This window comes from Cervus elaphus, chromosome 9 (assembly GCF_910594005.1).
Source record: "Cervus elaphus chromosome 9, mCerEla1.1, whole genome shotgun sequence".
NCBI lineage: Eukaryota > Metazoa > Chordata > Mammalia > Artiodactyla > Cervidae > Cervus > Cervus elaphus.
Window position 1 is genome coordinate 107,621,203 of NC_057823.1, and position 27,687 is coordinate 107,648,889.

The following is a 27,687-nucleotide window of genomic DNA, read 5'->3' on the forward strand; positions in this document are numbered from 1 at the left end:
ACTATTTTATTTTTTTAAATTATTTTATGTTTAAATAACTCTAATATTAGTAGGAAAAAGAGAATCATCATATGTTTACAAAGAAGGAATAGAAGAGCACCAGGGAACGAGAAGCTGGGTGAAGCAGACACGGTGGGAGCCCGGGCGGCAGCGCCCTGCTTCCCATCCTCCCCGTGACTTTCTAGCTGTGTGGCAGTTAGGTACAGGAGCTTTGTTAACTGTAAAGCATTATGTTAAATTCAGAATGTTTTTCTCTAACCAAAGAGGCAAATATGGAAGAAAATCACACAGCACTGAAAATCTTGTGCTACATTGCAAACTAGCTTTGTATGCTGTTGTTGAGCCTTCTAGATGTGTAATACTTAAAATAAAATTCTTCGTAAGAGCTTTAGATTTCATTTCTCTACCATATGAGTCACATGGTTTATTCCCATAGTTTCTTGACTCTAGATTCTAAATAATGAAAACTAAACCAGTGGTTGCCATAGTTTTTCCAAGTTTGCAAATTGGCTTTATATTCGCTTAGTTCTTTCAAGTAAAAGGGCAGTGTGTTTTATAGAGTAGTAAACCTGACTGTGATTAAGCTATGATTCTGAATCCTGCTTCCAGTTTGTTTGAGATGAATCCCTGTGGTCCTTCTAGCCACATGCTCCCGACTCTGAACATTAGGGGCCCATGGTTGTAATGTTTGCCTGGGCAGCGTCACTGCTGGAAAAGTATTGCTCATTCTCCTAGATGACATAGGAGCCATAGGGAAAAACTTTAATTAGAGATTTTTATGGCAGGGAGAAATGTTTGTAGATCTTCTAAACCAATCAAGTTGTAACATTTTTATTTTCTATTTTCAGCAGTTTTTGTCTAATGTAAAACCGTATATTCAATTTTTATAGCATGTGCATAGTCTGATACCTTATAAGGTTTGGTTTTCACTTAATATTACATATATCACATGATATGTATTTGCCAATTTGGAAACTATAATAAACATTCCTTGGAAAAATTAAAAGCCAAACATTTTTCTTAAAAATGTGATTTCCTCCTCAGCCTTACGTTTACACAACACCACCCTTTGTCATAGTGCAGCGTGGAAGGTTTTATTCGGACGTGACTTGCTTTTTTGAACATGTTACCCACAGAGTTCGACTGTACAACATACATGGTAAGAAAACAGAGAAATGCAACTGTGAAAAAAACGTATACTGATTCTTGAATTCTTGCTTTTCTTGTGTCAGTTTTAATAATTTAGCAATTGGTTTTTGAAGATGACATAATCATCTGTCTAAACTTGACATCATACTCATTTGACTTTAAATGGTGGTATTTACCCTTCAACAATCAAAAATGGTCAAACACTTAACTCCCTACATATACATGTTTTGTTTTTGTTTTTTTTTCTTCTGTATATCTTCTCTTTCTTGGGGCTTCCCTGGTGGCTCAGAGGGTAAAGTGTCTGCTTGCAGTGCGGGAGACCTGGTTTCAATCCCTGGGTCAGTAAGGTCCCCTGGAGAAGGAAATGGCAACCCACCTCGATATTCTTGCCTGGAGAATCTCATGGACAGAGGAGCCTGGTGGGCTACAGTCCACGGGGTCACAGAGAGTCGGACACGACTAAGCAACTTCACTTTAACTTTCTCTTTCTTACTGCAGTGCTTGTCATAAGTCATGAGCTCTTTTCTCAGATCAAAAAACAGTATAGTATTTTTTTATTTTAGGAAATAGAAATTATATCAAATGTGGCTTTCAGTTAATGGATCCCTGACTACCTTTCTCTCACACACACAACCTGCCTCAAATATAGAATTTATTTACATAGTGAACATTATTAGAATTTAACTTTAGAAGAAAAATATTCTATATTCATTCTGTTTGTTTACAACTTATTATCTTGTAGCATATAAAATCAGGCAGTTTATTACTTTTAGCACAGTATTGAAGCAGCTTCTTTGTTAATCAAGTGGTAAGAAGTAGGCCTTTGATCTGTTTGGAAACTGAACTGTGACCAGTAGCACTGGTTTTTCCATACGATATGACTGGACCTATGGTTCCCAGTCTCAGAATTGTATAGTTAGGTTGGTTGATTTTTAATTCACTGTTTTTAGCATGGAGTACCTTTCCAACCACAATTTTAATCCTAGTAACCAGACCATTTACTGTTGTATCAAATCTCTTAGTAAAGGACCTCATAAAAATGCCACTTTAAATGTTTTGTTGCTATAAGCTAAGATGAAAAAATTAGAAAAGGAAAATATTCTTTCCCTGAGTCTGTAGACAGGTAGACAAAAAGTGTTTCAAAACAGGTAATAAAATACATGGGCAGGCACGGTTTACTTTTGGGTATCATGGGGAAGCAGAGGCTACTCTGGGCTTCCGTGGTGGCTCAGCAGTAAAGCATCTGCCTGTCGGTGCAGGAGCTGTGGGACCCATCCCAGAACTGGGAAGGTCCTCTGAAGAAAGTGGCAACCCCATCCGGTGTTCCTGCCTGGGAAATCCCATGGACAGAGGAGCCTGGCCGTCCACAGTCCACGGGGTTGCAAAAGAGTCAGACTAATTCACAGCTAAGCAATAACAGAAGCCTACTGTGTTCAGGGAATTTCTTATTCAGCTAAGTTCAGTTTTCAGATTTGAGTGTCTAAATTTGACTTTGTTTTTAACTTTTTTTGAACTTCAAACCTCATCGATGCAAAAATCTTAACATCAGCTCAAGTTTATCTCACCCACTGAGACATCGAGAGGCAATTTGAGGTCTGGGTATTTATTTTTTAATTATTATTTTTGTTTTGCTAATACTCCAAGTACCCAGTTAGAATTTCAGGTACGAATAAACTTCATTATGTGACTACTTATGTGATATATTTTCAGGGTAACCCATGGTTCATATGTTGAATTAAAAAGTGAAAGTTCTTCTAGATGGCAGGGAAAATCATACTAGACACTAACTTGGTGTCTTTTGCAATTATCTGCAAACACTTTGAAAACTACAAGAAAGTATAGTTTTGAAATAATCTTTTAAAGCTTTTAAGTCAGAAACACTATATTTGGCCTTCCTTTTGTACCCTTGCATAGGCCATTGTTTAGCATTTGAGAGAGTCCTAAAATTCCATCTTCAGCTATGGCCAAAGGTTTCATCTTACGGATATAAAATAGCACGATCACACAGAAGATGTGCCTGTCTACTTTTGAATTTGCTTAAGACGTCTGTTCCTAACGGGAGGTTCTGCCCTGAATGCAGCGCGGGGCGCGCGTTGCCCAGAGCGCGTGAGCGGCCCGCTGTGCTGCCGCTCCGCGTCAGTGACTTTGAGGAGCAGGCTCTGTCTCAGAGCCGGCCTCTGTGCGGGCTCAGGGCAAATACCAGAGAGGCAGGTCTGATCCCTGGGTCTGGAGGATCCCTGGAGAAGGAAACGTCAGCCCACTGTGGTATTCTTGCCTGGGAAATCCCATGGACGGAGGAGCCTGGTGGGCTACAGTCCACGGGGTCGCAAAGAGTCAGACACAACTGAGCAACTAAACAACAGCGTGTCTCAGAGGAAATGCTGAAGTAGCTCATCAGAAAAGTCCAACTTCTGTATTCCGACAGGGGTGTCTGCGTAACTGCTCTTGCTTTCGTTTAATGGCATTTGCTCAGTAGTGCAATTTCTGAGTTTTCTTCGGATGTCCACAGGATCTGGATCTCATGTCAGAGGTGGTTTCTGTGAACTCAACGGCCCTCTTCCACTTCTGTGGCTGTAGCTTAGCTTGCTGTCGCGTTTCAGCAGCCAGCTCGGAAGTTATTATGCTCCGCCTTGGCCTGTTTGCTTATCCCAACAGATAGGCCTCCTCAGAACTACGTGCCTGTCTTTCCACCCCTCCTCCCCCACCTGTTCCCCACTGAGCGGTCAGAAAGGCCCAGGGCCTCGTCGGCCCTTAAGCAGGAGCAGGGCAAGAGATGTCACAAACTCCCCACACACCTGCCCTGCTCTCCAGGGTGGCAAGGCTGGCTCTGATTAGTCAGTTAAGAAATAGAGGTTGTTTTGAACTGGGCACTTAAGAGTATTAGCATAACAAAAATAATAATTAAAAAATAAATATGCAGACCTCAGATTGCCTCTAGATGTCCCAGTGGATGGGACAAATTGAGCTAATGTTAGATTTTTGCAGCTTGAAAGCAGGAAGCTTCAGAAGTTTGTGTGAAATGACGGATAAGTTAGAGAAAATGTGACTTTAAAGTGATTCTCCGGATGAGCTTTAGTGTACTTGCTTGAACTGAACCTGAAACCAGCATATGTAACTATTCGAAGTGACAGATCAATCTTTCCTTTTACTCTTTCAAGCCTAGAGCATTTTTTCCCCACCAAGACTGTGGAGAAAATGGAGATATAAGATCACCTGAGCGCTTTCTTTCAAACTGCATACCCTCCCACGTTTGTATTTGAGACTCTCAACGTGCCCCAGTTGCGGAGGTGGAGCCTTTTCCCGGTGGCCTCTGTTGTCTGTTTCCATCTGCCCTTGTTTCATGCACCGCTGTCTGAGGGCACAGGTTGTCTGGATCCTGTCTTCCTGGGTTTTAACTGAATCACTCACCAGGCCTGTGACTGAGATGTGACATCTTCAGGGTGCTTGCCTCTCTAGGTGTTCCCAATACCTGAAGAGCGTCTGGTTATGTGACGCTCCTCTGTACTAAGAAATGCTTCTAAACTTCAGCCTCGTGTAGGACTCCTTGTAAGCTAAGCTTCTGAGTTGAACTGAACTGAGGCTTTTGAGTAATTGATCAGAATGTATACACAGATGACCTGATGTTTGGTGCTACGAATATTTCAGCCAAATTCCGTGCTTTTTTAAATTGACTTTGGTTGAAAATTTCTTAAGATAACAAAAATATCTATTCTTGAATTTAACTTATGGATCTATTTTCTGACATAGAATAATTTTCCCCCTTTAAATTGAGGATGCAGTTATTTGAATGAATACTAATGACTAGAGTCTGTTGTTAGTACCAAGTTCAGGATCCAAGAACAAATGGGGGCTGATGGGAAGAAAACTATTAATATTTTATGATTACATATTGTAACTATTAGTTTACTAAACCATTTAATCATACAAAAGAGTGTCTTATCTCTCAGCAACAAGAGTAAAGAAACAGAAAATGAGTTAATACTATGGACTGTCTTACTGAATTCAGTTCAGTTCAGTTCAGTCATTCAGTCGTGTCTGACTCTTTGTCACCCCATGAACCATAGCATACCAGGCCTCCCTGTCCATCACAAACTCCCGGAGTTTACTCAAACCCATGTCCATTGAGTTGGTGATGCCATCCAGCAATCTCATCCTCTGTCCTCCCCTTCTCCTCCTGCCCTCAATCTTTCCCAGAATCAGGGTGTTTTCCAGTGAGTCAGCTCTTTGCATCAGGTGGCCAGAGTGTTGGAGTTTCAGCTTCAACATCAGTCCTTCCAGTGAACACCCAGGACTGATCTCCTTCAGGATGGACTGGTTGGATTTCCTTGCAGTCCAAGGGACTCTCAAGAGTCTCCTCCAACACCACAGTTCAAAAGCATCAGTTCTTCCATGCTCACCTTTCTTTATAGTCCAACTCTCACATCCATACATGACCACTAGAAAAACCATAGCCTTGACTAGATGGACCTTTGTTGACAAAGTAATGTCTCTGCTTTTTAATATGCTATCTAGGTTGGTCAGAACTTTCCTTCCAAGGAGTCATCATCTTTTAATTTCATGGCTGCAGTCACCATCTGCAGTGATTTTGGAGCCCAGAAAAGTAAAGTCTGACACTGTTTCCACTGTCTCCCCATCTATTTCCCATGAAGAGATGGGACTGGATGCCATGATCTTAGTTTTCTGAATGTTGAGCTTTAAGCCAACTTTTTCACTCTTCTCTTTCACTTCCATCAAGAGGCTCTTTAGTTCTTCTTCACTTTCTGCCATAAGGGAGGTGTCATCTGCATATCTGAGGTTATTGATATTTCTCCCGGCAATCTTGATTCCAGCTTGTGCTTCCTCCAGCCCAGCGTTTCTCATGATGTACTCTGCATATAAGTTAAATAAGCAGGGTGACAATATACAGCCTTGACGTACCCCTTTTCCTATTTGAAACCAGTCTGTTATTCCATGTCCAGTTCTAACTGTTGCTTCCTGACCTTCATACAGGTTTCTGAAGAGGCAAGTCAGGTGGTCTGGTATTCCCATCTTTTTCAGGATTTTCCACAGTTTATTGTGATCCACACAGTCAAAGGCTTTGGCATAGTCAGTAAAGCAGAAATAGATGTTTTTCTGGAACTCCCTTGCTTTTTTGATAATCCAGTGGATGTTGGCAATTTGATCTCTGGTTCCTCTGCCTTTTCTAAAACCAGCTTACTGAATATGTTATATTAAACCTTTCAAATTCTGTTTACTTTGAAGCATTCTCTTAAAAACCTAAGGTAATGAAAATCTGAAAAAATATATTTAAATTCCTCAAAATCTTTTTAAGTTACTCTTTGATTCTTCTCTCCATAAAGTAACTTTTGCCCAAATTAAGCTTTATAAGAAAACAAAGTCAAGGACAAAAGTTAAGCAACACTTCCCAAATTACATAAACTGTGTGGTCGTTATTGATTTTGAAACAAACTGATTTGGGAGGCCTGGGTTCAGCCTCGCTTCTGGTTTGTTCTTAATTTGGTATTTAACTTCAGTTTCTCTATTTGTGTTCTCTCCAGATTCTGAAAATAATAAGTGGTGCAGTTTAAAGTCTCTTCTTAACATCATTTAAGCTATTAAAAACACTGTGGTTTTATTTTCATTGTTGTTCAGACATTATATTCAAAAAGGTTCCTAGAAATTTGAACTAAAGGAAATCTTGTGCTCATGAGCTTTAAAAGCTCCAAAAGATCAGAGAAATTTCAGAGATTTCAAATGAAACATTATGCTTTGCCTCATAAAAAGTTAAATAAGAAACCCTTTTCTTGGTGACCATAATTTAATGAAATGCCCTTTTAGAGCATTTCATGGTTTCTAAAAGATTATTTTGTTTGTAGAAAATAACATTTTTCTGGAGGAACAGGTGAAAGAAGTGGGGATTAATTTTTTATTATAGTGTAATCATCTTTCATTAAACTGAAGCTTTAAGTGTTACCAAATATGCTACTTTAGCTTTTATCATTAAGCTTGGATTAGAAGATAGACTATCATACAAGCCAAAAGCCCCATACCCCCCTGTGTTATAGTAATTTGATATTTTACCGTCACAAAAACATACCTGTCTTGCAGTGATGATCAGTGAGTGGTGTTCACTAGTTTAGTTTCATTTGTCGTCAGAGTTGTAATTATTAGACTTTGGTGCCCTGGTTTTCTGGCATCAACTGCTGCTGTGAAGAGTTAGATTGCTGTTGGTTAGCAGTGAGGCCTGCACAGTCCCTGGCATGATGTTTGGGTCTCAGGTCTGTTATAATATATACCCTCAAGGCTTTTCCCTCCCTCAGAACTTTGTTCTCCTAGGCAAGTATTTGTGAGTGAGTGAGTGAGTATGTCAGTGTAAACCCTTAGGAGAAATATCGTAAATGCAGTACCGTTACCTGTTTTCCACCAATCGTATTATAAAATTGTAGCGTGTAATGGATTTTGGCAAAGAAAGTACAGAGTAGCCTGGGGGTAAAATGTAATGAACTGCCATCAAAAAGTATGGAAGAAAAGACTTTTCCTTTGGCTGAAATGACTGATAATTTTCTTCCATGGCCATATTTGGTAATCAAAGAGAGCTTGCTTAGTTTTCCTTTTGTTTTGAATATATACTCTAAATGGATTCATAACATGACCCTTAACTTGCAGAGAATTGACATGAACTTTATCCAGTTAAACATGTGAAGAGAGTTCACGTTGGGAATTAGAGATCTGAATCTTTAGTTTTGCCTCTAAGCAAACTAGAATGGCTTTGAGTTTGTTCTGTAAGTTCTTAAGAGAGAAAGACTAGATGGTCAATTAGGTATTACCATCAAAGTGTCTTCACAAAACTTACTTTCACATGAAGTTTCTTTAGTGCTTGGCTCCAGTTCAAGGTCAGGAGGGGCGGCCGTGAGGAGATGCCCCTCGTCCAAGGTCAGGAGCAGCGGCTGTGCTTTGCTGGAGCAGCCGTGAGGAGATGCCCCACGTGCAAGGTGAGAGGAACCCAAGTAAGACGGTAGGTGTTGCAAGAGGGCATCAGAGGGCAGACACACTAAGACCATAATCACAGAAAACTAGCCAGTCTGATCACAGGACCACAGTCGTGTCTAACTCAATGAAACTAAGCCATGCCGTGTGGGGCCACCCAAGACGGACGGGTCATGGTGGAGAGGTCTGACAGAATGTGGTCCACTGGAGAAGGGAATGGCAAACCACTTCAGTATTCTTGCCTTGAGAACCCCATGAACAGTATGAAAAGGCAAAATGATAGGATCCTGAAAGAGGAACTCCGCAGGTCGGTAGGTGCCCAATATGCTACTGGGGATCAGTGGAGAAATAACTCCAGAAAGAATGAAGGGATGGAGCCAAAGCAAAAACAAGACCCAGTTGTGGATGTGACTGGTGATAGAAGCAAGGTCCGATGCTGTAAAGAGCAATATTGCATAGGAACCTGGAATGTTGGGTCCATGAATCAAGACAAATTGGAAGTGGTCAAACAGAAGATGACAAGAGTGAACATTGACATTCTAGGAATCAGTGAACTAAGATGGACTGGAATGGGTGAATTTAACTCAGATGACCATTATATCTACTACTGTGGGCAGGAATCCCTTAGAAGAAATGGAGTAGCCATAGTGGTCAACAAAAGAGTCCGAAATGCAGTACTTGGATGCAATCTCAAAAATGACAGAATGATCTCTGTTCGTTTCCAAGGGAAACCATTCAATATCACAGTAATCCAAGCCTATTCCCCAACCCAGTAATGCTGAAGAAGCTGTTGAATAGTTCTATGAAGACCTACAAGACCCTTTACAACTAACACCCAAAGAAGATGTCCTTTTCATTATAGGGGACTGGAATGAAAAAGTAGGAAGTCAAGAAACACCTGGAGTAACAGGGAAATTTGGCTTTGGAGTATGGAATGAAGCAGGGCAAAGGCTAATAGAGTTTTGCCAAGAGAACGCACTGGTCATAGCAAACACCCTCCTCCAACAACACAAGAGAAGACTCTACACATGGACATCACCAGATGGTCAACACCGAAATCAGATTGATTATATTCTTGCAGCCAAAGATAGAGAAGCTCTATACAGTCAGCAAAAACAAGACTGGGAGCTGACTGTGGCTCAGATCATGAACTCCTTATTGCCAAATTCAGACTGAAATTTTAGAAAGTAGGGAAAACCACTAGATCATTCAGGTATGACCTAAATCACATCCCTTATGACTATACAGTGGAAATGAGAAATAGATTTTTTTTTTTGAGAAATAGATTTAAGGGACTAGATCTGATGGAGTACCTGATGGACGGAGATTCGTGACATTGTACAGGAGGCAGGGATCAAGACCATCCCCATGGAGAAGAAATGAAAAAAGGCAAAATGGTTGTCTGAGGAGGCCTTACAAATAGCTGTGAAAAGAAGAGAAGTGAAAAGCAAAGAAGAAAAGTAAAGATATTCCCATTTGAATGCAGAGTTCCAAAGAATAGCAAGGAGAGATAAGAAAGCCTTCCTCAGCGATCAATGCAAAGACATAGAGGAAAACAACAGAATGGGAAAGACTAGATATATCTTCAAGAAAATTAGAGATACTACGGGAACATTTCATGCAAAGATGAGTTCAATAAAGGACAGAAATGGTATGGACCTAACAGAAGCAGAAGATATTAAGAAGAGGTGGCAAGAATACACAGAAGAACTGTACAGAAAAGATCTTCACAACCCAGATAATCACGATGGTGTGATCACTCACCTAGAGCCAGACATCCTGGAATGTGAAGTCAAGTGGGCCTTAGAAAGCATCACTATGAACAAAGCTAGTGGAGGTGATGGAATTCCAGTGGAGCTGTTTCAAATCCTGAAAGATGATGCTGTGAAAGTGCTGCACTGAATATGCCAGCAAATGTGGAAAACTCAGCAGTGGCCACAGGACTGGAAGAGGTCAGTTTTCATTCCAATCCCAAAGCAAGGCAATCCCAAAGAATGCTCAAACTACCGCACGATTGCACTCATCTCACAAGCTAGTAAAGTAATGCTCAAAATTCTCCAAGCCAGGCTTCAGCAATATGTGAACCATGAACTTACAGATGTTCAAGCTGGTTTTAGAAAAGTCAGAAGAACCAGAGATCAAATTGCCAACATCCGCTGGATCATCAAAAAAGCAAAAGAGTTCCAGAAAAACATCTATTTCTGCTTTATTGACTATGCCAAAGCCTTTGACTGTGTGGATCACAATAAACTGTGGAAAATCCTGAAAAAGATGGGAATACCAGACCACCTGATCTGCCTCTTGAGAAACCTGTATGCAGGTCAGGAAGCAACAGTTAGAACTGGACATGGAACAACAGACTGGTTCCAAATAGGAAAAGGAGTACGTCAAAGCTGTATATTGTCATCCTTCTTATTTAACTTATATGCAGAGTACATCATGAGAAACGCTGGGCTGGAGGAAGCACAAGCTGGAATCAAGATTGCCGGGAGAAATACCAATAACCTCAAATACGCAGATGACACCACCCTTGTGGCAGAGAGTGAAGAGGAACTAAAGAGCCTCTTGATGAAAGTGAAAGAGGAGAGTGAAAAAGTTGGCTTAAAGCTCAACATTCAGAAAACTAAGATCATGGCATCTGGTCCCATCTCTTCATGGGAAATAGATGGGGAGCCAGTGGAAACAGTGTCAGACTTTATTTTTCTGGGCTCCAAAATCACTGCAGATGGTGATTGAAGCCATGAAATTAAAAGACACTTACTGCTTGGAAGGAAAGTTCTGACCAACCTAGATAGCATATTAAAAAGCAGAGACATTACTTTGTCAACAAAGGTCCATCTAGTCAAGGCTATGGTTTTTCCAGTGGTCATGTATGGATGTGAGAGTTGGACTGTGAAGAAAGCTGAGCACCGAAAAATTGACACTTTTGAACTGTGGTGTTGGAGAAGACTCTTGAGAATCCCTTGGACTGCGAGGAGATCCAACCCATCCATCCTGAAGGAGATCAGTCCTGGGTGTTCATTGGACGGACTGATGTTGAAGCCGAAACTCCAATATTTTGGCCACCTCATGGGAAGAGTTGACTCATTGGAAAAGACCCTGATTCTGGGAGGGATTAGGGGCAGGGGGAGAAGGGGACGACAGAGGATGAGATGGCTGGATGGCATCACCAGCTCAATGGACAATGGACTCCAGGAGTTTGTGATGGATAGGGAGGCCCGGCGTGCTTTGATTCATGGGGTCACAAAGAGTCGGACATGACTGAGCAACTGAACTGAACTGAACTGACTCCTTGCTTCTAAATTCATTTTCTAAGGATGCTTGAGTCTGGGGCCTCATTCCTGGAGTCCTTTCACTTACAAACATCTCAGAGCTTCGCTGAAATTGTTTTTATTTCCATAAAAAGATTCATGAGGATATTAAAATGGTTTGCAATCAATCTCTCATTTTTCCCAGGACTACATTCCATATTTAGCTTGATTTAAGAGTAAAAAGCATTAAGTAAGTTATGGCTAGGCAGACTTAAGTAATTAAAACATTTTTGGAATATCATAATATGTAATTGACTGCTAAGGATCTTTTTTTTTCCTGTTAATTGGAACTTAAAAAAAATGAAATAAGTAGCTATGTGTTGAATCTGATTATTCCCTACAGGCATGAAAGGGAAGGTTATTTTAAGGGACTATACACATATTCTGGTTGCACAAATTCAGAACTCAAAGGTTAAAGATAACCTTGAGGGGGCTGTTTGACAGCACCTGCTGCATTGAAGGAATAGCTTCTTACCAGGAAACAGCATCATCTTCCACAAATGTGTGTTCAGCTAAACTGAGATGAAGGGGGCCGGGATGGGACACGCAGGGGAAGTGTGATGGTTAAGAGCCCAGGCCCCAGAGAGAGCCCATGCCCCTCTCATTCCCAGCTCTCACACCAGCTTTGTTTGACCTTGTGCAGGTTATGACCTGCATGATCTTGGTTTCATTATCCTGCAAATGGTGACAATAAGCCTTCCTCAGAGTGTTGGATGATTAACTGAGCTAATGCACATAAAGCCCCGCACATACTGAGTGTTGTATCTCCTTTAAGAGGTGCAGGCCCAGTTGCACAGTAAGTCATTGGAGGTTTGGGGAAGATTCGATTTTAAAAAGTGAGCTTTTGAGAAGCTCAGTCTTGGAGAAACGTAATTTGAATGGACAGAAAAGAGGAAAAGAATATCACAGAGTGTAAAGTGGATTTGTTGAGGTCAAATTCCCTTGTTCTTATAAGAATTTGAAGAATCTATGTCCATTACATTTTTGTAAGTTGACATCTAGTTTTTCTTTATACATTTACATTTTTGCAAAGGATGTTATATTTGGTACATTGTAAATATTGCCATTTTAAAATAAACGTATCCAGTGCATAGCAGTTTGATACTGAATCATGCATTTTTGAAATGTCTGAACAAGCCCTTCTTAACAGTAAATTTCATATCATTATTTTCTCCTTGAATTCATGTTTCCATTCTACTTCCCCCACGAAATTTTACCTCAGTTTTTAATACTTTATACTTAAGAGTCTTATTATTGGTCAACTTTTCATTATTCTTCTGAAAGAAATATATATATACATATATATATGTGTATATATAAACATGTTTTAAGATTCTGTCATCCTAAAACTCAAAGAATTAAATTTCTTCTAGATTGAGTTATAAAATTATTACTAATAGTATGTAATTGATCAAAACATATAATTAATATATATATTACCATTTTGATAATTTATTTTATAAATTTTAATAGAAACATTTTTCTTATTGAGATGAATTGTACCTTTAGTATCCTAAATGTTTATGCCTTCATTGGTGAATGTTACTTATTGCTAGAGTGAGATAAGTTTCATCATTGATTTTATTCTTATTTTTTGTTCTTATAAATTTAAGGCAAAGGAATGTTGCAAACATAAATAAGTAGATGGGAATAGAAGGAGTTTAGTTATGGGCATATCATCTAATTCCTTGAATTCCTTCTGAGTTATATTCCATAAATCACAGTGATCTATTGCCAAACATTAATCAATTATTTTTAATGATGTACTGTCTGACGACGTTATTAGGTAACCTTCAATTTTGTTGAAAGCCAACAATTGGAAACCGTGTGTTTTGCAAAAAGTCTTTGTTCCTAGTCATTAAAGTTCAGTCAGACACCAGTCCTTTAATTGTTTCTGTTCAGCCCCACAGGAGTTAGGGTGTAAGAGGAACGCGCCTGCCTTTGTTTTTTGTGTGTTTTTTTGTTTTTCCTTTGGTGGGTGGGGTAAGTTAGGGGAAAGAATAGTCAAAGTGTGGTGTAAGGTAATTAGCCTCCAACTAATAAAAACAAATGAAAAAAAAAAAAGGAAGAATCACGAGCCTGCATGGCAGGTTTGTGTCAGTGAAATCTGATTTTCCTCTCTAAAGGCAGCTTGGAAAAGAGCATGTTTGCAAGAAGGGGAAGTAGGCGACTCCAGAGTGCCTCCAGTGTGGAGGCAGACAGACATGAGATTCCTCCAGCATTCCTCCCTGCCTGCACCAGACCAGCCCAAGCCTGTAATGCAGGTCATGAGCTATTTATTCACCTTCTGGGAGGAAGTGAGGGTTAGTGAGACTGAATCTGTTTGGGATTTGAAAGAATGTTAGTGACGTAGATGTTATGTTCCTCCAAAATGAGGCTTCCAAGAAAGCGTGTTGTTTCTTAAAATCAGTGTTTATTAGAGGGAAAAAGAGAAAAGAGACAGCTTCCTAGTTTTGTTGTCTGTGTTTCAGTTATTAGGGCTTTTTCACCCATAGCATACCTAATTGGTATAATCTTTAACCAGAATTTGCAATCTGTGTGATCAAAATGTTGTACCTTTCCTAGTATGCCTTTACTTTTTGCGTCATTTTGAGAGTTCGTGAGATGAAAAGCATAAAATATGTTGACTAGTGCCTAGCTCATGACAAGTTGATCAGTAAGTAGTGGTAGTTGTTTATCTAGTGCTTTATGAATGAAACACAGTGATGCATTATCATTTTCTTAAATTTGAGTCTTGGAGTGAAATTTACTAAACTTTGTATTCATGAAAGTAGATGTTAAAGTTTTCACTTGTGGAGAAATAATCACTGTGAACATTTACAGATCTGGGAATCACCACGTACCTCAGAGGATAAATTAGATCTTGTAATGGAGGATAAGTTGAGTCAGTCAACATGAAGAAAAAGGTCATCTGGTTGTGGGAATTACTGCCATTTCTATTCTTGGTACATTCAGATAGGAGTACATTTTTTTTTAAATATAGTAACAGTAATATTTGCTTTAAAGAAACATCATCTCCTGCTGACCTGCTGAATGTGTCATCGTTGTGAGAACTGTCATTTAGATGTATGTGCCCCCCTAAGCAGTATGTGCTGGTTATTAGTGATAACCATGTGTCAGTTCCCAGTTAGGTTGGATACGTTTACAAAAGCAATGTCACAAAGTAAGCACACACCAGGAACATTATTTTTCAATTTTTGATCACTTAAATATGAAACAAAGTACCCCCCAGATTGAAGGGGAGCTGTTCAAAGTGAGAAGCCTGAGTTTCTCATGACAGCTCTTCCTGTCCTGCTTCTGTTCTGATGTGAGGGCCCAGTCCTCTCTGTTGAGGACAGCAGATTGAGCTCAAGGTTCCATTTTCGCCCGAAAGCCAGCGTTTTAAGGACAGTCACTGAAGACCTTGCTTTAAATTGTGGATGGGTTTCTTTCAGGACTTATTCTGCATGATATCCTGTCTGTGTCAGATCTCAGTTAAACTTCTGTTTGGTGGCTTAGACACGTCCCTCAGGGCCCCCATCACCACTGTTCGTCTCTCCAGGTTGGGGGTGGGCCAGTTGCTGTTTTCCCATCTGATCTGATGACTTGTCCTCAGCGCATATTGACTGCCACTAAACACGGTCCTGAATTCTTGCTGGACTGTGAGTGAGGCTGTCTTTTGCTCTTTCTCCCAAGCTGCTGCCTCTTGTTCCTGTCACTGTTTCACCGTCAGTGAGAGAGCTGTCTGACTTATCAGGCATGTCCTTGGAAGAGTGTGTTTTGCATTTCAGAACTGCTAGAGTCAGGTAGTCTAGACAGGTGGAGGGAGCTGAACTCGGCTGGTCCAGAGTTCATGTGCGGAGGAGATGTGCCTGGGATTCTCCAGAGGTTGCTGTCAGAGCCACAGCCCTGGGCCGTCTGTCTGCAGCACCCAGTCGTGAGCCCTTCCAGGCTGCTTGGCCCACCTCTTCTTTCAGGCCCAGGGGACATGCTGGAGGTGCCGTCCAGTCTTTCTCTCCATACACAAGGGACTGCGCGTCTTGATCTCCTTAGAACCCGTGCTGAGCAACAGACTGCAGAGGGTGCTGCTTTCTGACCCTCACCTCTTGCCTACTTAGTTTCATTTTTTTCCCTGCCTCAGAAAATATTCTTTAAAAAAAAAAATGCTTAAAATTACTTTTATGTATAAAATGCAAATACATAGTATTTATGACTGTGTTTACACACATATTCTTTTGACAAAAATTTCACATGCTATAAAAAAGCTGGCTTAAAACTCAACATTCAGAAACCTAAGATCATGGCATCCAGTCCCATCACTTCTTGGCAAATAGATGGGGAAACAATGGAAATAGTGACAGAGTTTACTTTCTTGGGCTCCAAAATCACTGCTGATGGTGACTGCAACCATGAAAGCAATAGATGCTTGCTCCTTGGAAGAAAAGCTATGACCAACCTAGACAGCTTATTAAAAAGCAGAGACATTACTTTGCCAACAAAGGTCCGTCTAGTCAAGGCTATGGTTTTTTCAGTGGTCATGTATGCATGTGAGAGTTGGACTATAAAGAAAGCTGAGCACCGAAAAATTGACACTTTTGAACTGTGGTGTTGGAGAAGACTCTTGAGAGTCCCTTGAACTGCGAGGAGATCCAACCCGTCCATCCTGAAGGAGATCAGTCCTGGGTGTTCATTGGAAGGACTGATGCTGAAGCTGAAACTCCAATACTTTGGCCACCTGATGCAAAGAGTTGACTCATTGGAAAGGACCCTGATGCTGGGAAAGGTTGAAGGTGGGAGGGGAAGGGAAGGAATGATAGAGGACAAGATGGTTGGATGGCATCGCTGACTCAGTGGGCATGAGTCTGAGCAAACTCTGGGAGTTGGTGATGGACAGGGAGGCCTGGCGTGCTGCGGTCCATGGGGTCACAGAGAGTCGGACACGACAGAGCGACTGAGCAACAACAACAGCATAGACACAAAATCTCTTTGAAATCTGTTCCTGTCCTCTGTCCACCACTTAAGACAGGTAATGCAGATAGGTGGGCCTTTTCTCTCTCTCTCTCTCACACACACCCCCAAAGAAATATGTTGTGTTTGTGTCTGTTTTGAGCACGAAGTTTATCATACTGTACAGATGCTCTGCTTGCTTTCTCCATCAGCTCCTCTGCCAGGACAGAGTGTTGCCTCTTTCTTTTCATTTGCTGCAGAGCATTCCATAGCATGGATGTACCTACCTGGTTTTATTACTCATTTGCCTGTTAGTGGGCATCTGGTGTGTTTCCCCATATTTCTACTCTTGGCGCCAGTGCACTGTAAATATCCTTGTGTTCATGATCGCTGTTCATTTAAGGTAGATAAGAGGTAATTAGGGTATGTGACTTTAATATTTAATGTATATTATTTTATTGGCTTCTAAAGTGTCTGTGACAGTTCAGAAGAGATTCTGAGATTGTTTTAAAGAAATTTTAGGTTCTGGCAAGCCTTGTCCCTTAATTTTATTTTATTTAATTCAGTAGCTCTTATAGTATATCAGATTGCAGATCAGTGCCTTCTCTCCTTGTTTAAAAATAATCTGGAGCTCTTCTCTCTGCTTAGAGTTCCTATAAAATATTTCTCAATCCTTGGTCTGAAAGTAATTTCAACATTTTCTAGTAGTTGGTCTGCCATTGAGACATGATAGCTGAGAGGTCTAGTCCTGATTCTGCCAGACCTTGTGATCTTGCGCAGGTAATTCCCTCCTAGGCTTGCGGTCAGAATTGAATGGGTTATTAGGTGTATGCAATACGGTCCATACTAAGCACTTGCTACCTGCTGGTGGTTTTTCTCCCACACAGCTGCCTCCCTTCACTCAGTTCTTCGTGCCTCTTCTGTGCTCGGAGTGTAAAGATAAATAAGACATGGTCCCGGTACACGAGGAGCTGAGAGTGTAACAGGCGTGCGTTTGCTCAAAACTAAAGGACTTCCTCCTCACCTTTCCACGTGAGCCTTCTCTGTAGCCCGTCTGCTCTCCCCCCTGCCGGCCAGCTGCTGCGTGGTGAGGGACAGCCTCTCACGTCTTCATTCTCTCTAACTGTTTCCAGCCCCGAGCCTGTGCCCAGCACATGGCTGAACTCTGAAGTGTGAGGTGTGTGTAAGACAGCCTGTGTCTGTGAGGTGCTCACAGGCTGTGGGGAGGAGAAATGAAAGAGCGCCATGGTTCTCAGAGACTCCTTTGGCTCCTCTGTCAGAGCTTTCCGCCTGTGAGCTGGCTGCATTTTACTCTGCATCGTGTGTATTAATACAGGTAAAGAATCCCCATCCTCTCTTCTGCAGGGGCACAGACTGTGAGGTGCTGTTAACAGCTAACGGGTGCTTAGTTCTCTGTTGGAACGTGGAGTGTCCGCACACCCACTCTCACTTCCCTGTGCATTACTTTTGTAAAGTCAGAGCTGTTTTCTTTCCCAGGATTGAGATAAAACTAGAGGGCCTTTAAAACCCCTGGCCGTCTAGAGCCGTTGCTCTGGTAGAACCATTTTAGTAAAAGTATCTTTTGCTGCCACATCCTGCAGAGAGGCAGCAGGTCACTGGAATCAATGGGCTTGTACCCCTGCTTCTTGGGGACTTCTCCCCTCAGTCCACGGAGCTTCGCTGGGACAGGTGCGTCTTCAGATTCTTGACACGGAATAGGAGATGTTGTTTGTCGGTCGCTCAGTCGTGTCCGACTCTCTGCGGCCCCATGGACTGCAGCATGCTAGGCTTCCCTGTCCTTCACTATTTCCTGGGGTTTCCTCAAACTCATGTCCACTGAGTCGATGATGCCATCTGACCATCTCATCCTCTGTCGTCCCCTTCTCCTGCCCTGTCATTCTCAGGAATAAGGTCTTTTCCAACGAGTTGGCTTTTCACATCGGGTGGCCAAATTATTGGAGCTTCAGTGTTAGCCCTACCAATGAATATTCAAGGTTAATTTCCTTTAAGATTGACTGGTTTGATATCCTTGCTGTCCAAGGGACTTTTAAGAGTCTTCTCCAACATCACAGTTCAAAAGCATCAATTCTTCAGCACTCAGCTTTCTTTATAGTCCAAATCTCTCATCCATACATGACCACTGGAAAAACCATAGCTTTGACTATACAGACCTTTGTCAGCAAAGTGATGTCTCTGCTTTTTAATAATATGCTGTCTAGGTCTTTCATAGCTTTTCTTCCAAAAAGCAAACATCTTTTAATTTCATGGCTGCAGTCACCATTTTCAGTGATTTTGGAGCCCAAGAAATAAAGTCTATCACTGTTTCCATGGTTTCCCCATTGATTTGCCATGAAGTGATGGGACCAGATGCCATGATCTTCATTTTTTGAATGTTGAGTTTTAAACCCACCTTTTCACTCTCCTCTTTTCACTTTCCCTGGGCTTCCCTGGTGGGCTTCTGGGCTTCCCTGGTAGCTCAGAGGGTAAAGCGTCAGCCTGCAATGCAGGAGACCTGGGTTCGATCCCTGGGTCGGGAAGATCCCCTGGAGAAGGAAATGGCAACCCACTCCAGTATTCTTGCCTGGAAAATCTCCTGAGCGGAGAAGCCTGGTAGGCTACAGTCCATTTAGTCGGAAAGAGTCGGACACAACTGAGAGACTTCACTTTCACTTTCACCAAGAAGCTCTTCAGTTCCTCTTTGCTTTCTGCCATTAGGGTGGTGTCATCTATGACACCTGAGATTATTAATATTTCTCCCAGAAATCTTCATTCCACCTGTGATTCATCCAGCCTGGCGTTTTGCATAATATACTCTGCATAGAAGGTGAGTAAGCAGGGCGAGAACACACAGCCTTAGCCTAGTCCTTTCCCAGCTTGAACCAGCCCGGTGCCCCGCGTCCGGCTCTGACTGCTGCTCCCGGCCGTCCGGTGCCCCACGTCCGGCTCTGACTGCTGCTCCCGGCCGGCACGCGGACTCTCAGGACGCAGGCCGGGCGCTCTCGTGTCCCGTCTCTTCAGGAGCTCTGCGCAGTGTGTTTTGTCCAGCCAGCCAGAGGCTTTGGCGTAGTCAGTAAAGCAGAAGTAGATGTTTGTCTGGAACTCTCTTGCTTTTTCTGTGAACCAGCGGATATTGGCAATTTGATCTCTGGTTCCTCTGCCTTTTCTAAATCCAGCTTGAACATCTGGAAGTTCTCAGTTCACATACTGTTGAAGCCTAGCTTGAAGGATTTTTAACATTACCTTGCTAGCACATGAAAAAAGTGCAATTATGCAGTAGTTTGAGCATTCTTTGGCATTGCCTTTCCTTGGGATTGGAATGAAAACTGGCCTTTTCCAGTCCTGTGGCCCCTGCTGAGTTTTCCAAATTTGTTTGCATATTGAGTGTAGCACTTTAACAGCATCATCTTTCAGAATTTGAAATAACTCAGCTGGAATTCCATCACTTCCCCTAGCTTTGTTGTAGTAATTCTTCCTAAGGCCCACTTGACTTCACACTCCAGGATGTCTGGCTCTGGGTGAGTGATCACACCATTGTGATTATCTGGGTCATCAAGGCCTTGTTTTGTCCAGTTCTTCCGTGTATTTTTGCCACCTCTTCTTAATCTCTTCTGCTTCTGCTAGGTCCTTATTTCTGTCCTTTATTGTGCCCTTCTTGCATGAAATGTTCCTTTGGTATCTCTAATTCTCTTGAGGAGACCTCTAGTCTTTCCTGTTCTGTTGTTTTCCTCTATTTCTTTGCACTGTTCACTTAAGAAGGCTTTATCTCTCCTTCCTGTTCTCTGGAACTCTGCGTTCGGATGGGTGTATCTTTCCTTCTCCCCTTTGCCTTTCAGTTCTCTTTTCTCAGCTATTTGTAAAGCCTCCTCATTGCGTTTCTGTTTCTTGGGAGTGGTTCTGGCCACCACCTCCTGTACAGTGTTACAAAGCTTCATCCATAGTTCCTCAGGCACTCTCTGTCAGATCTAATCCCTTGAATCTATTTGTTGCTTCCATTGTATAATCATAAGGGATTTGATTTAGGTCATACCTGAATGGTCTAGTGGTGTTCCCTACTTTCTTCAAGTGAAGTCTGAATTTTCCGATAAGGAACTGATGATCTGAGCCACAGTCAGCTCCTGGTCTTGTTTTGCTGACTGTATAGAGCTTCTCCCTTTTAGGCTGCAAAGAATATAATCAGTCTGATTTTAGTATTAACTATCTCATGATGTCCATGTGTAGAGTTGTCTCTAGTGTTTTGTTGGAAGAGGATGTTTGCTATGACCAGAGCGTTCTCTTGCCTAAACTCTATTAGCCTTTGCCCTGCTTCATTTTGTACTCCAAGGCCAAATTTGCCTGTTACTCCAGATTTCTCTGACTTCCTACTTTTGCGTTCTAGTCCCCTGTAACGGACATCTTTTTTTGGTGCTAGTTATAAAGGTCTTACTGGTTTTCATAGAACCGTTTAACATCTGCTTCTTCAACATTAGTGATTGGGTCATAGACCTGGATTACTGTGATGTTGAATGGTCTTCCTTGGAAACTAACTGAGATGATTGTGTCGTTTTTGAGATTGCACTGAAGTATTGCATTTTGAAGTCTTTTGTTGAGTAGGAGGGCCACTCCATTTCTTCTAAGGGATTCTTGCCCACAGTAGTAGATATAATGGTCATCTGAATTAAATTCACCCATTCCCAATCATTTTAGTCCTCTTTCTCCTTCAAACATTTTCTTCTTTGAAAAATAATAATTTTTCTTTGAGAACTCAGGGATACGTTCTTGCTTTTATTACCATCACATGGTCTGTTGGTAATAAGTATATTAAGTCTGACCTTATTTTAAAACTCTGTCCTGGCACAGAATTTAAATTAATGTCTTATTCAAGTGCAAATGGACATAGAGGCTCCATTTAAAGGACCTTTAAGCATTTGTTGCCCCAATAGTATCTGAACATAATAGTGCTGAGCTTGAGAAAGATGATTGTCTCAGTAGAAATAATTTATCATTGCTAGAGGTAATGCGAAATTGCTAATTTTTTTCTCAGAGCATTTTTCTTTTGTCAGTGTTTTCCAGAGATGCATGACACCCTCCTTTATGAAGACTACTTCATTTTATGTATTTCTTTGGCCCCTGAGATAATGTTCCGTCTAGAGAGGAAAAACATAAAGCAGTGCTGAAAACCCTACAAACGCTTCCAGTAACGTAGAGTCACTTGCTGTCTGCTGTTTTTCCTAATGCCCCATTAACACTAGCATCCCTAGTGCTACATTTTGGGTTTGGGGCTTCTTTGGTTCATTTGTGAATACTTGTCTATTAAATTGTTTATATAATTCATTTGGTTGTAGAAAAAAGAAATCTGGGTTACTTAAAGTATGCTGGAGGGAAAGTTCACTTTAAAGGGAACGCGTTTCCTAGTTGGAGGAGGTTACTGTTGTATTACCAGTGTCATGTCCTTGCTTGCCCCCCACCCCAAACTTCCTGGTAGTGGTGGGGTCTCCACCAGCTTTATCTGGTAATCCTCAGAAGAAAATGTATGTAGGTATATGTATGTATTTAGCTAGTAGAGGTTAGTGGTTCAGACTGTGGCTGTGTGTGTGTGCTAAGTCACTTCAGTCACGTCTGTCTCTCTGCAACCCCAAGGACTATAGCCCGCCAGGCTCCTGTCCACAGGAGTCTCCAGGCAAGAACACTGGAGTGGATTGCCATGTCCTCCTCCAGGGGATCTTCCCGACCCAGGGATCGAACCCGGGTCCCTTATGTCTCCTGTGTTGGCAGGTGGGTTCTTTACCACTAGTGCCACTTGGGAAGCCTATAAAGCAGGGGGGAAATGGCATTTCCTTCCTCCACCCATGAAGATCATACTCCTCGTAGTAAGAAACTGAAGTTGGCTCTGTGAGGTTGTTCAATCAGAAGAGCGACATCTACCAGAAGAGACTCCCTGTGAGCATTCTGAATATTGTATTAATGGGAGCTGCAGCCCATTCAGTATTGTTACCATGTTATTATTTATGGTGTACAATTTCCAGTGTATTTTTCACCTAAAGCTATAATGCTTAGGCCAGCTGCATTTATGTTTTCTCCACAAATCCTGCGTATTCAAACTTCCTTTCTGCTTGCTGTCACCTTCTGTAAGCTCTGGGGATTCTTCTTAGCTCCTGGAAAAAAGTCTTCCTCACTTTATTTCTCCCCTTCCTGTGTTTCTGTAGACAGCCCTCTGTGTCTAAAGAGGTGCTGGTTGTCAGCGAGGTGACAGGTTGTGTGTGAGGAAGGGGAGAGCTGAGTCATGAGTCACAGCTGTAGGAAAGTGTCCCGGGCTCCAGGAGCCTCAGAAAGCTTCAGCTGTACAGGATAGTATGTGGCCAGTCTTTCTCCTTTGACCACTTTCCTAATTGCTCTCTTTCTCGGAAGATCCTGCGACATCTTTTCTACCCACTTCACTGTATTAAGTGTTCCATTTATTTATAACTCCTCTCCAGCTCTAAAATAGACCCAAGGGCTCACCACAGACCTGAAGATATACTTAGGGTAGCATGACAGATAGAAATTAGTAAATACTTTAGGCTTATTAAAAATAAAAATGTCCAGTACATCTGGGACTTTCTGAAGCTCTCCTCTCTCTGCTTTATATAGCAAAGGGCAAAATGAATCGCTCCATAACAAGGGACCCTAAGAGATATCAGACTCAGTTAAAATTGACTGAAGTTCTGGGGAGCTCTCCAGATTATACTCCACAAATGCTAATACGGTAATATCGGTTTCAGCCATAAATCATCTCGCTGGATCTCCTGTCTCTTTTCCTGGAGAGAGATCATGGGCAGTAATATACTGTCTTTTGAACCAACAGAGTGTAAATTTCACTGCTCATAATTTCCAGTGTGTGAAGAGAGCCTGGTGAAGAAGTAGCCCTGAATGGCTCTGCTGGGGATGGCAGCCCCGCTGAGTGGTGGATGAGCCGCAGTGGGCTGACATCCTGCCCTTCACTGTCATCTCTCCCCTCTGTGACTTCCTGCAGGGTCATTTGCATGTTTTATTCCATGTACATTTATCTCATTCCAGCCTCTTAATCCTTCTGTAGAGTCATACATGATCTGAATATGGTCTGACTTTAAGAAGATGAATTGTGACACCGCTCTGTGTATGAGGGATGGTAAGGATAGACAGCTGGAAACAGGGAAATGCATGTGACTTTGGAAGGAGTTCTGTATAGTATATTTAAGAAAAGGGGGGGCAATTATTTTTTATTAATGTATTGTTTAGTCGCTAAGACATGTCTGACTCTTTGTGACCACATGGACTGCAACGCTCCAGAATTCCCTGTCCTTTACTGTCTCTTGTCTCTTTGCTCAAACTCACGTTCATTGAGTCGGTGATGTTATCCAACTGTTTCATCCTCTGGCACCCTGCCCTCATTCTTTCCCAACATCTTAGTGTAAATATTGTTTTGATTTTAGGAGTAGAAGGACAGTCTGTGGAGATTTCCAATATTGTAGACATCCGAAAAGAACATAACTATGAGATTGCAATGAGAATTTCTTCTAGCATCAACAGCCAAAACAGATTTTATACTGACCTAAATGGATACCAGGTAATTTTCCATTAAAATGTTTAAATGATGGTTATAGTATGTACCTTTTATATATCATAATAGGCAAGTTAATTTTGGATCCTTTGAAAAAATATACTTACTTAAGGTTGCAAATTATTTCTAAAATAAAGCTGAATTTTCAGACACTTTTAGTTTCTGTATCTAACCAGGTTTTCAAGGACAGAACAAATAGTTGCAAGACTATTTTGTAAAACATCTATTTGTAAGGATTTGTTTTTTCAAAGGAAGATTTGGAGACCACTATGCATGTTAAATACCTTGATGCTAAAATATATATGAATTTATCTAGTAGAAGGAAATATTAGTATTAATTAGGGATTGATAGAATATATCTTTTATTTCCTCATAAGGAATTGGTCTATGCGTATTTAGTTTGTTCCACGTATGTTTTTAAATGTATGATTTAACCGTGGGCTCTTTTCAATTCCAGGAAATCCTTCTCTACTGATGTATGTGTGTGTGTGTGTTTATACACATATGTATATGTGTACATAGATACAGACACACAAATAAAAACATCTATCTGTTAGAAATGTGAATAGCTGTATTTAATCAAAGTTTTTGTGAAATAGTTTGAAATAGTAATGGGAAAATGGATTCATAAATTTCTTTTCAGATTTTCATTTCTCTAATTTACTAGAGCTCTTTTGATTGCTACCTAAATCTATATTCAAAGTATATGTGTGTAACAATATATATTTGAAATAATACTATTAAAAACATGAGCATGTCTCTGAGACATTAGCATTTTAGAAATTTCTGACTGTGAATAGAAATAATTTCACAAATGCTATTACTCTGATTTTCAACTGGGATGAATGGAAAGGATTGTGATAATTTTCTCTTCTACAGTTTCCTGCAAAAGTTAAATTTAAACCTTTCCAAAGCATAAAAATTGCAGCATCCATTTAAAATTAACATGTTAATTCTGCTACAGCTGTTTGGCTTTCAGATGAAGCCCTGGCTTTATGGTGATTCATTTTTCTTGTGTACAAAAGAAAGACTTTTCTTCAAGTCCTATAGAAGCAATCATTTGTATATGTGGGTGTATACATGAATGAAAAAACTTAGTAAAAATGAAAATGTGAATTTTCTTTACAAAGATAGAGCACATTAATAAATAGGAAAATATTATTTTTAAGACTGTAAGCTAAATGTTTCTTCTTTTTTAGAATAGGCCATTTCTTATGCTTTGAAAAGAATAGTTACTTGGGCCAAAGTAGAAATCTAGACCCACAAATGGGGAGGGTAACAGCTACACAGTTGTGACGATTTTAGATGTCAGTTTTTAAAGTATAAGCTTAATTGGAATAGAAAGATCAGGCTTGGCAATTTCCTGCTAGCTAGCTTTCTTTCCTTCCTTTTTAAAAAACATTTTACAGGTTTTTTTGTTTTTTTTTTTACACCTACCAGGTTGTTAATTTCTTAGGGCTGTGATATAAACTGCCACAAACTGGGTGAGTTAAAACAACAAAAATTTATTCCCTCACAGTTTTGGACTTTAGGAGCCAAAATGGAGGTGTAGCCAGGGTCCCCCCGCCTCCGTCTGCTCTCGGAAAGGGTGACCTTGCCTCTTCTGGCTGCTGGCGGCTGCTGGCGGTCCTTGGCGCCCCGTGTGCTGTAAACACATCACTGCAGTGCCTGCCTCCGCTGTCACATGGCCTCCGTGTGTCTCTGCATGTCTGTATGTCCAAATGCCCCGTCTCTTGTAAGGACACCATTCTTTAGACTATCACCCACCCCAACCCCTTGTAACTTGGTTATATCTGCAGAGGCCACGTTTCAAAATAAAATCACACTCACAGGTTCTGAGTGAACATGACTTTGAGGGGACACTGTTGAGAACCAGTAAATTGAATGACCTACCGCAGGGTTGTTGTGAGGATTAAAGACCTTATTTGTGGAATACCCAGCACTGTGCCTGGTGTTAATGGACACTCACTCAGTACACGTTAACTATTGTGCTTACATTGTACTTCTCCTATTCTGAGTTAAAGTTTCATGAGTTTAAAAGAAGACAGGACATTTTTATGTGGTGTGAGTAAGGTTTCTGATAACAGAGTCTCTGTTTGACATCTCTTCCTGAGGTTTGAGTGAGTTTGAGTTTCCTTGACCCAACCAGCTTAGTTCATTATCAGTGTCTCTCATAAACTAAAGGTGGAGTTGTAGTTCATGCATTCAGATACTAAACCAAGAAAAATTGGAATTTGGAGCTGTCTACATTGAAACTAAACAAGAAGAGTAAGCCTTGAATAGTTTTTAAATATAAAAATGCATTTGATTATTATAACATAGTATGTTAGAGGATATGGTGGTGAGATGTGTGGTATTTCTTAAAACTGATTCAAGAATTATGAGAGGTATTTCTTGAAAGGGGATAGGGAGCTATTATGCTTTGCATTCATTACAAAAGCAGTATGTTAGATTTAAATGAGAAATGAATACCTTTATAACTTGTTTTATGCAAATATGGAGAGCTAGAAAACTTTTGTAAAGGATTTTTATTCTAAATTTAAATAGTAATGCCTGTTTTAAAAAATACAGGTAAGTTCTACCTATTTCACTTAAAAATTTTCTAAGATGCTCATGATTTTTCTTCATATTGAAGAATGTTTTAATTTCTAAGTTAACTGTTCTGTTGGACAAGAAAGGTGCTGTACCTTTTTCTGTTTGGAAATAAGCCATTTGTAGTCAACAGTAATGTTTTTAAGTACATGTATAAATATCAGTGGATTTTCTTTTTTTCTTAACGGTAATTGTTTGGTCTTGCAGATTCAACCTAGACTGACAATGAGTAAATTGCCTCTTCAGGCGAACGTCTACCCCATGACTACGATGGCATATATCCAGGATGCCGAGCATCGCTTGAGCCTGCTCTCCGCTCAGTCTTTAGGTGTTTCAAGTTTGAAAAGTGGTGTGTATTCTGTAGACTCTCTCTGGCTCTTCCTAGTCTCACTTCCCAGTGTATCATCTTTCTCTTAGTCATGTGTTAGTTATCTTCCTCAGTCACAAGCTTTTTTCTTTTGAGAACCAGGCTGTTAGTTAATTTTGAGCTTTGTGAGACTGACATAAAATAATAAATTTCCTCAATCTTCAGATGAAAACAGACCCAAAAGTTCACAAAACTGATGATTTTTAAAGATAATTTACTTTTCCCGATAGCCCATTGTTTGCAAAATTCTGTCATTGTTGTGACTGAATGGATATGGAAATTCAGACTCCAACTAAACTAAATTTAGATAATTTGAAGTTTCGATATTAATAAATTAACCAAGGTTGCAAAAGGAGAAAGTTACAGTTCAAACTTAGGTCCTTTTCTGAATCGCATCCCCCTAGAATGCTGCCACCTGAAAGAAGAAGGGGAGTAGAGATGATACAGACACGGCAACAAAGAGATGACAGACACGACTCTACATAGATTCCCAGCAGACGGAAATGGGGAGAAGGAGAAAAGTAGACGCTGATGGTTTTTTGTGGGACTTTCTATTGAGAGATGTGTCCTTCATAATGCCTGTTTTTAATTATTTACATGTCATTGCTCCTCTTTGCTTACATACTAAGAGTTGCTAAGACAAGTGTGTTATAGAGCTGGGCAGGTAATAAATGAGTGTAGTTGCCTGGCATATTCATTTCACGTTGGCACATGCATGCATTCTGTACTTCCAAACACAGAAAACTTTACTGTTTATCATTTTTCTTTGTGGCCTTCATTACACAAAATCCTGAGATCATGTCATGAAGACATGAATGCAG

General features: G+C 40.8%; 1 protein-coding gene across 1 annotated transcript in view; it reads left to right on the plus strand.

Annotated features, from left to right (window-relative positions):
* Positions 1-27,687, plus strand: part of MAN2A1 (mannosidase alpha class 2A member 1) — a 199,980-nt gene that overhangs the window by 144,125 nt on the left and 28,168 nt on the right. The window contains exons 16-18 of the mRNA XM_043913763.1: positions 1,045-1,159; positions 23,780-23,913; positions 26,707-26,848. Coding sequence (XP_043769698.1) covers positions 1,045-1,159; positions 23,780-23,913; positions 26,707-26,848 — 391 coding nt within the window. The remainder of the gene's footprint in view (positions 1-1,044; positions 1,160-23,779; positions 23,914-26,706; positions 26,849-27,687) is intronic.